Below are 10,341 nucleotides of genomic sequence, written 5' to 3'. Positions count from 1 at the left end.
CCACACTTCTCTTGATGCAGCCCAGGATATGTTTTATTTTCTTCATTATCAGTCTACCAGCACAGCTTTATTATAGGAAAACAAATTCTTTATTTGAAGAAATTTTGCTTTTAATTGCTTGCAGTTAAGAAGTTTATATTGCCCTAAAAATATTATTTTCATCTTAAAAAAAAACAAAAAAACAAACAAACAGTTTTTCTTCACCCTGGTTAAAGCATTCATACTGCGGAAGATCAACCTCCTGCAAGAAGCTTATCACACTGTACTATTCAATCACATGGGTTTACATTTTCTTTGGCAATTCTTTCTCTCTCTAGAGAATACACAGGAGTTTTTTTCACACAATAGCCATATCAAGTCTAAAATATTTGAAGCCTCACCCACCATACTTCGCATGATCTATTTTGCTTATGATTTTTGAAACAAGAGCTTAAAAACAAGTGAAGAAATTGATCTGAAGTTGTGGGTGGGCTGTGGGGTTTTTTTTATCCTCAGTTCTCCTGTTATCTTGAATTCCCTTTTCACTGAAATTGAATTCTCCCACTGTTACTCTCTTGATAAGATTGCCATCTGGTGGCGTTGGATATTTTTAAAAATTGAGCTATTGAGAAGGCACTTCCTAATTTAAGTTAATATAATACCTACTACTACTGTAGTAACACAAGTCTACTGTTAACGAACGCATTAACTGTTATTCTTCTGCACAAAAGGTCAGATTATTCTGTCCAAAAAGGATCCCTCCTCCCATGTAATTTCCAGGAAATAATACATAAATCGTCAACCATTCCTGAGCTCTTCACCATCACTTCAAGTGAAACATTAGAATCATATGATAAGAAAACTACAAAGGAATCCTCCTCATCTGGAAGAGACAATCAAAAGATTGCTTCTCCTAACCAGCAGGTTGAGTCTGAACTTGTACTGTTCCGGTACACTGATCTAACCAACTAATATGCTCCAAGGTTTAACATGGCTCAGACAACCTCACCTGGTAACTTTTAATAAATGGTGAGATGCTGGTAACGCAGGGTCACAATAAATGCATGTTTCTGCACTACTGAAAAACAACACAAAGCAGAAGCAAAATCAAAAGCATTTGAATGTCATAAGTATCCTAATGCCACATTCAAAAAGACAATTAAAAGGCAAAAAACCAAGAATGTTTATTACAGGCTACGTTTCGTTTTCACCTAGAAATCATACAAATACTTCAAAATAAATTTAAAACTAAACTGCACACCTATAAATGAATTACGTTGTACAATAATGCTTTCTGTGTTCTTGTTGTATTTTTTTCTGTTCTCTCAAACACTTAACCCACATTATTTTTATGAGAATCTTACCTTTCAATGGCCAGTTCTTTGTTCGAGAGTTGCTGAACTGTAATCACCACTTTTTTCTCAATTCCTTGTTTAAGCTTGAAATATAATTTCTCTCTATCCTTTGGCACAGGGCTAAAAGACAAAACCAAGTTTCTTTAGGACGGGTATAGAAGATTAACTGTGAAATTCAGAAAAGAGTAGCAGCCCAGTTAAACTGTTTCTGGCTCAACTCATTCGAGAGACCTTCTCTTCCTTTATTCATAAATTAATAAACTGGCACTGAAAAAAAACAAGCTATAGGCTCACAGTTAGTATGCTGTCAGGATTTATCAGACAAATGTATCAAAAAATGCATGGGGTATTTTGGGATTCTAAAATCACAGACAATACACCACATACTGGGTTTGAAGGGAAAAAAAAAAGGGGATAATTTCACAGAATGAACTCTTACTATCAATTCCCTCTTCCATTCCAAAAAATCCTGTAATTAACCATTAGGCAAAGAATATTTTGCTCCCTTGCCCCCTGTAATGCTGAAACAAGTTTACATTTTCTAAATCTTCAATAATTTTGGAATTCATTAGCCTATTAAAAAAAAAAAATTCTCCAGAAAAGAGAGATACCATTAGACTGTGTTTACTCAAGAAAATTGCTTTGACTCATGTTTATACCAGACTTCCTACTATTATTTCCATTTACACAAGCCTACCTTGAGAATCCCAACCAGAAATAACGTATTTAAGATAAACTAACTTTAAAAAGGTATGCTGATTTTTAATCTTTTTACAGAAAAGATGCAGAGAAGAAAATTGTAAAAAGCAAAGCAACAGCTTCCTTTTTACAACAAGCCTGCTTATGAAAACAGACCAAATCAATTTTACTGCAACGTAGCTGTGCATTCTGCAAGTAGCCATGTGCTTTTTTCAAAGAGATTCCTACTTTTCCCCTTCCATTCAGATTACCTAAAATTTCCTCTTCCATCATCTTCTTTGACTTCTAAGGAAACACTGAAAGTGTACACATCACTATCTGGAGTAGGGAGAACAAAGTCCTTTACGTGATCAGATGCTTGTTTGGAAGAACGTTTGAAGGCTGTTGAGAAACTATATAAAATTCGGCTGACCTGCAGAAAAGCAAAATAATTCATAGTTTTACCAAAAATAAAAGAGTATTTTTAATTGGATACTGTGAAGTGGTTTGGAAGGTCATAAAATTACTGTCATTTGCCTCTTAGACTGAACACAAAGCATGATTCACATAACACAAAACATTCAGATCAGGTGTTTAATGACCAAGCAAATTCAGTAACAACACCTCCTATTTCCATTCCTGTCGCATTCACTGCTCAGGTAATGCTCAGTAAATTAATCTGTATTTCAAGATTAGGAATGCAACTCAGAGGACCTGAATAATGTACTGCTCAGGTTGTGTATTTAACAACACAACTTCTGGCTTGCTCTTGCAGATGTCAAAAAAAAAAAAAAAAAAAGATTTCTTCTTTTTCAACCTCTTATTTTTCCACCCTAGAAAATCCTTTTCTCCCAAACTATCACAAAGTTCTTCTTAAAATATCTAAGGCAGAGTACTGGAAAATTATTCTTTGTAATTCATGAGGTCTACACTGCAACTTTAGTCTGAAACCTACCCAAATGAAGCCTGAAAAACAGAAAGCTTAGGCTTTCTAAATCTTCCCATTACAGTGCACTTTGGAATTTTACTGAAATACTAAAAGAAAAAAATTAAATTGTATCAATATTCACGTACGACTGTGAAACTCATTATATATATATATGTTAACATATTTTTCAAGGCACATATTTTTCCACATCTGGAATAACTTCTTAAAACACCACCTGTATCCTTTTTACCACTCACTGTACAGCATTTAATACTTACTGCCTCTTTAATCTCACAGGAGAAAACATGAATCTGGAACTCTTCTGTTCCACAGCTGCTTTCAGTAAATGCAAAACAGTCGCTCTCTGAAGTCCCATTTTGTCCACGCACACAAAACAACACCTTATAGATTGGAAAAGAGGCTATCTCCACATTGCTTGATTGATCTATTATTCTGTCAAGGAAAGGAACGGGGAAGATCAAAGAAAAAGGTCAGTAAAACGAACAGCCCTACCTAAAAGGCTCTTCTGCAATTAGATAAACAAATATCTAAACTGCAATTACTACTAAATTAAAGTACATAAGATGGGCAGTAGGAACAGAAATGTGAGGCTCTCCAAATTTAAGATGTCAATGTTTCTGGTTGCAATATTGGCTTAATTTCTTTTGTAAGGCATAATATAGAAAAATATAGTACCTCTAGATCACGCAATAACAACGACCATCACTGCTCTGCAATCGTTCATGAAAAAGACAAGAGTAGAAATGTAGAAACCACAGCAACCGTGAAAATGCAATTTCCATACAAAGATCAAAGAAAAGGCAGCATTATAAAAAAATTTAAATCTCTGTTTAAGACAACATTAAGAAAACATTATTTATTCAGAATCAACAGGACTGTATAGCTTAGCAAATGCTTGCTGCCGTGTTCAGGTCAATATTAATCACAGATCTAAGGGCTCACACAGAATTTAAAATTCCTCTCAAACTCAGAACCCAAAGACTCTTTAAAGAAGATAACGGGCGTGGTAGTCTCAGAATGGAGTAACAGATGGTGAGTTTTAAAGAATATTAGTTAGAGCCACACAGTTCTCTGTCATTTTGCTATTTGTCCATATGCACATTAAGGATGAATAAACATTAGTTACATGGAATTGAATCCCAAAGTCTGTAACAATGAAAATAAAGGATTAAAATTCTAAAGGCAAGAAAAGCCCCGAGAGGATTGAGCATACTGCAATATTGGTGGGACACGTTACATGGAACCCCACATGATGGATGTTCAGACACCGGGAATGGAAACACTGCTCAAAGATGACACTGGTGTCACTTGAACTTCGATGGAGTGTATTATGTCACGCAAGGATTCACCTTTACAGTTCTGTGCAGATTCTTAGCTAGTCCTTCATTTAATGATGTCCTCTGCAGTTAAAGACCAAAGGAACCTGCAAGTTTCACTTGCAAAACAACCTTCTTGAATGGCCACAATGGCTACGAAAATGGGTACAGGACACCTCACATCTCACGTCTAAGTGACAGTTGCCATCGTAAAAGTATGGACTGTAATTTCCTAATTCAAATGAAACACTGCTGTAGTGTCAAACAAAAGCTCAAACTGGATTCGAAGAGCAAAATCAAAGAAAATAATGAATGTGCTGGAAGGTCCTTCTGTCTTGCTGCACAAGATGCTAGTCAATACACAGGCAGAGCTCAGGAAAGGAAGGAAATTAACCATATCCTTAAAAATCCTGAATATTGAGATTATGCCTACTTCTGGATGCAAGACTGCTACAGGTGTGCCTTTAGTGCACCCTGATTAAGAACCCTTGACACTCTCATCACTAATTAGAAGACTCTTCTCACATAGGGCAAATAAATGTTTTCTAGTATCTAGAGACTATGGGTATATGTGTCATGAGGCAGACACAGGTGAGACTTGGCTTTAGAACAGCAATGTCTGGAAACAGAGGCTAGCATCTCAAGTCCTCAACATACATGTAAGAGTCTAAAACGGTAATCTCTTCAGCTAACCCAAGGCCAGCAGGACTACTACAGTCTCAATGTATTTACCTTGGAGGTGACTACAGACCAGGGAGGACGGGAGAGAACAGGTCTTATCAGCTCTCCCTTTCCAGCGTATCTTTTATTACCTCTCCTATGAAGACAGGCTGAAAGAGTTGGTGCTGTTCAGCCTGGAGAAGAGAAGGCTCCAGGGAGATCTTATAGCGGCCTCCCAGTACCTGAAGGGGCTACAAGAAAGCTGGGGAAGGACTTCTCATAAGGCCAATTAATGACAAAACAAGGGGAAATGGGTTTAAGCTGAAAGAGGGGAGGTTTAGATGAGATATTAGGAAGAAGTTCTTCACCGTGAGGGTGGTCAGACACTGTAACAGGTTGCCCAAGGAAGTTGTGGGTGCCCCCTCCCTGGAAGTGTTGAAGGCCAGGTTGGATGAGGCTTTGAGCAACCTGATCTAGTGGAAGGTGTCCCTGCTGATGGCAGGGGGGTTGGAACTGGATGAGCTTTAAGGTCCCTTCCAACCCAAACCATTCTATGATCACATTTGACAGAGATGCAGGTAGAAAGATTTTTGTTGATAAAGTACGTTGTATGGCAACTGCTACCACCACCTATGTACTGTGTGTTAAATCTGAGCATGCATTTTGTTCCTTCAGAGGAATTTCTCAACAATAATCATCTTCAGCAAGAACTTTAGGCACAAATCCAGCAATTCTGCTTCCCTGTGGGAGTAACAAAGTCAGAATCCACCTGTGCAAGTAACAAATGAAACACTTATACATTACCTTACGGAGCCTTCTGGAATGTTTGGAACATAAAGCGTTACAGGTGAAGGGGCTTGACTTGAGGATTTCAAGTTTGCCATGGCATGGAGAGCTTCCGGTTCATTTCGAGGTGCAGACACCTTTGTGCAACCTAAGTAAGTCAGTTTGTTAAACAATACGCTGTCCTCTTCCAGGGGTTCACTGGGGGAAGATGGCCTTGGGGCAGAGATTTCTGAAAATGAAGAAACCACTTCTTTAACCATTTGCTTTTATTTTTACACACTGTTTTCTGAATGAGTTCCACAGCAAAATCTCCCACTTATTCTGAGAATGGACACGGGAGTCAAAAATACAGCTCCAATAGTAAGAAATCCATTTGGCAGCTTAATATTAATGTTTAGAATAGAATATCTATTCTAATACATGTTTCCAAGTATGGCACAGAGAAGCATCCTTTTCCCACTATCACACTACTATGGACAGGGGCGATCTTGAGGGAACTTTTGGGAGTTCTGCTAGTTTTGTTGTTTTCTGGTGAGTTTTTTTAGGCATTTTGACATTTGAGAATCCAGAGGAGAGGTGAAAGAAAAATTTAAGTATGGAATCAGAATAATCTAGGTTGGAAAAGAGCTCTAGAGGTCATCTGGCTTTAACTCCTGCTCAAAGACAGATCAGGTTAGATTAGGGCTAGTTTCTAAACTGGATCAGGTTACTCAGTGCTCTGTCCAGCTGAGTTTTGGTATCTCCAAAGATGGACATTCCAAAACTCTCTAAGCAATCTGCCCTGTTATTTCTATTTCTTACTACTATAGCTAATAATTCCATAATACTTCAATCATAAGGGTTGCAGAATTGAATTATTCCTGGTGGGAGGGGAAGTTTAGGTACAAGTATTTCTTTGTTCATTCATGCTAAGGGCTGTGTTCTGTCTGAAGCATGTCAAACAGGGAGCCAGTAAGGTAAGTTTCTCAAAAATACAGCATGCATGTAATTAAGAGAAGGGTGTTTCCATTATGTGTAAACTGTTTAGGTTATTCCACCTGAAAAACTTTTTTTTTTTTTCCCCTTCCCAAACAGATGCTATGGGATTATCTGACACAATGCCACAGAAGTGCTCTGCATACTACTGAGGGAAAAGGAATTCTAATTGAAGGCCAACAGAGATGGCCACAGTCTTGTATTCCTAATATATTTTTAAAAAGCTGCAACATATTTTATATAAAATATATACAATATAGTTTAAACAAAAGGTTTTCAGTCCTCCCTTTTTCACCAAAACATCAAATACCAGAGAAGTTGCACTCCTGGCAAATATCAAATCTAAAGCTGTCCTTATCGATACCTGGCGACAGAACCAGAGCTGAGAAGTTTATCAGTTTGCTAAGGGTGTATCTGCAGGTACTGCTGCCAATGAACATCGCCCTGAAACTTCTCATACTCCATCCATCACATCTCTACCTCAACTACAGTGCATTCAGCAAGTTCCACTGTACTTAGTCCTAACTCATCTAGGGCTGGAGGCAAAATGAACATTATCTTGACCAAAACAGGGTATCAGTCTGATGGTAATCTATTCCTGTCTATAATCTTCAACTAATCAGAAAAGGAGAGGAGCCCCAGGATATTCTCCAGTATAGTTTTGGAATGAAGCTCGAGAAGGCTTTGTATTCATTTTAAGGTTAACTTGAAATTGCATAAAGAACAAACCTGCCATATATGATGGAGGGGGGAAGCACTTTAGCAATACCTGTAGTAGAAGGGTCTAAGACAAGGTGCAAAGATGGCTGATTTGTTTGACCTGCTGACCCATCTCCAGCTGCCTGGCTGCTTGCATCAATGGAGCCTTTTTGGAGAGCAGTGGAATTGTTCTGGTCTTTTTCAGAATCCCTCAGTATTTCTTCCATTGCCTTCTCCAGCTGATCATCTCCATTTGAAAATACCTGTTAGCAGAAGGAGGTGACATTTTTTAAAGGTACTTGTAGTTTTACTTTCACTATTATTTTTTCAAACACACAGTCTTACTCACTGCAAAAGTCAAGAAACTTTGGTGAACAAGACAAAACACTACAAATCAACAAAATTAAATATAATTCAGTGCCCCATCCCGTTACATATAATGCACATATTCTCACTGCTAATCCAACTAACATCCACCTAAAAACTACAGACATCTCTTAAAATAACAAGTTTGTGTGTTTAGATCCTCAGTTCAGAACAAAGATCAACAGACTCTGTTATAGGTTAGTCTTAAAGAACATTTAGTCTCTAAGTCATATCCAATTCACTTCAGTTGGTTCACTAATTATCCTTAATTGCATAGGAGGGGTGTGCAAGACTAAAACGGCAAGGAAATGGTGAGACATATTCCCTAGGAAAAAAAAAATACAGCCTTTCACGAGTAGTAGCTTTTCAGACCAAAAAAACGCATGGCCAATAATAAAGTTGCATCATGGATTCTACCTCCAGACATAATTACTAAAGAAGAGCTAGTGTTTAATACAGACAGAAATCATTGGTTGTAAATAACTGCTAGTTATGCAAACACACACACTAAGTACTTACTGTCATCTCAAGGGGAACAAATTCCTATTGTCCCAAGCAGACCAAAACCAGTAAATCAGCTACTGCAACTCAAGTGGGGAAATTTGTAATTAACCAATCAGCTGTCACCCAAAATGCTAAAATAGTCTGCTATTTCGAGGCAGAAAACTTTTAGAAAAGGTCTTAATCATGCCTAAAGTAGCACTAAGCAAGAAAACTAAATTAAAAACTAAGAACCAAGACCCTCTGTGGTCTATTCCTATGCAGCCTAACTATGTGCTGTTAAGATAACAACATTCAGAGTCTCTGATCCCTAAATAAAGAACATTTCCAAAGCTTTAACCTGAAGCTCAGGTTTGGAAAAAACTTTTTAGTCCTTTACTAATTTATAAATCCACAGAATACTAACCATGCTGACCCTCAAAGAAGTTATTAAAAGAAAAAGTGAACTCCCACTTTTAGACACATTTGCTTAATCTGAGCTGTTAATTTCACTGGTAATAAGCAAGGACAAAAATTACAGTCTAAGAGTCTCTTCAAGCACATACAAATATCTTTAATTAAATACTCTAGAAAAGTTGCAATCTTTTGATCAATACACATCTTAGCACACATTTAAAATAAAGTAATAGTGAACCTTTAGCTGAGGTTTTTCATCTTTCCCAGAGGTGTCCTCAGTCTGCTGATGAACCAGGACAAAATCTTCATTAATTAACGTGGATACGGTTTCAGGAATCCTACTGGCTTTGCTAAATGATGTTTTGACTTCCATCTCAGGTCAGTATTTCCCTCCTGCCACAAGAACCTAACAAAGAAAGAAAAACACTAAAGAATTAGATTTGAAGCTGTAAACAATATGTTAATAGGTATAACATGAAGATGTTGTGGAATACTATAATACTTAGTTATATGAATGCATGATACTATATTCCTCAAACTCTGATTTCATTGGTATAAGGAATCTTTTTTTTAACAGCAAGTATGATTTTTAGGGGGTGTGTTTAAAAATCTTATGATTTAAGAGCAGTGGCTGTTATCTATGTGTATAGATAACGTATGAAGAAGTTCACCTTAATGCTTCCACTTCCTCTGTTTTTTATCTTCCAAAGTCTGATCCCTACACCTCCCCAGTTCCTGCACTTTGCTCTCCCTCACACAGGTATATTTCTGAGCTGGAAAAACCCAGTACCACGCAGATTGTGTGAAGACAGAGATGACCTGGAGACTGATTTTCCAAAAACTGCATATCAAAGTGTATGCTCTCCACATGAAAACATATTTAGCAATCAATTATGTTAGAGTTGGTTTTATTATTCTTTATAGGTGATGAAGTCAAAGATGATACTAAACCACAATCACAACCTTCTCAACAAATTTCTCTGAAAACACCTACAGCAGAGTTAAAATTAACCACACCACTTATAAAACAAAACAGAACAAAAAAAAAAACAAACAGGCAAAACAATGGCCAGACTATATATTACAAGTTTATATAAAAACACAGAACCAAAACCACTCCTGGCACTTCCAAATGAGGACAGTTGCTGTAGGTATCCACCAAATAAAGACAGTATCACCTACACTAGTTCAGAATGTCTTCCCTGATTCCTTGGGGAATGAAGAACAGTGTCTATTAGACCTTTTATATTTTAAACTGATGTATATTTTTATATTTTCTGTGTTATAAAAGAGAAAATATATTTTCAGATAGACTTTATCAATAGTTTGCACTTCCAGATATGGTCTATCTCCATTTCAGTTTCCTGAAAAATACTATTCTGGCTGAGTGCTGGGATTTATTGTGCTCAAGAGTTGGGAAGAGTCACATTCAGCACGGGGGAAAAAAACCTGCTATTGTCAACTCTGCAAGGCTGGAAAGTGCCCGCAGAGGGGCAGCTCCACCAAATGTCTGTTGCGGTTGGTGAACAGGTTTAGCTTCACATTGCCCTTCACAGCAATACCAAGGTGCAGAACTGTGCCACGCTTGCTTCTCAGTTACAGTTCCAAAACACCAAGTGATCAAGAAAAGAATGCAAATTTAGGTCTAGCTATAGGGAACCACAAAAACAGCACTTAAAAT

General features: G+C 37.3%; 1 protein-coding gene across 1 annotated transcript; it reads right to left on the bottom strand.

Moving 5' to 3' along the window:
* Positions 1-1,343: 1,343 nt before the first annotated feature.
* LOC104520861 (rab GTPase-activating protein 1-like) lies at positions 1,344-9,061 on the bottom strand (the record flags this gene model as incomplete). The annotated part of the gene is made up of 6 exons (XM_010162669.1): positions 8,899-9,061; positions 7,468-7,660; positions 5,742-5,952; positions 3,219-3,393; positions 2,285-2,445; positions 1,344-1,454 (listed from the first exon to the last, which is right to left on the bottom strand). Coding segments are annotated over exons 1-6 (986 nt in total), but the record flags the coding sequence as incomplete, so codon positions are not given.
* Between the last annotated feature and the right edge of the window lie 1,280 nt (positions 9,062-10,341).

This window comes from Antrostomus carolinensis, unplaced genomic scaffold, assembly GCF_000700745.2.
Source record: "Antrostomus carolinensis isolate BGI_N321 unplaced genomic scaffold, ASM70074v2 scaffold15042, whole genome shotgun sequence".
In the NCBI taxonomy this organism is placed as follows: Eukaryota; Metazoa; Chordata; class Aves; order Caprimulgiformes; family Caprimulgidae; genus Antrostomus; species Antrostomus carolinensis.
This window is presented reverse-complemented; position numbering and strand designations above follow the sequence as displayed.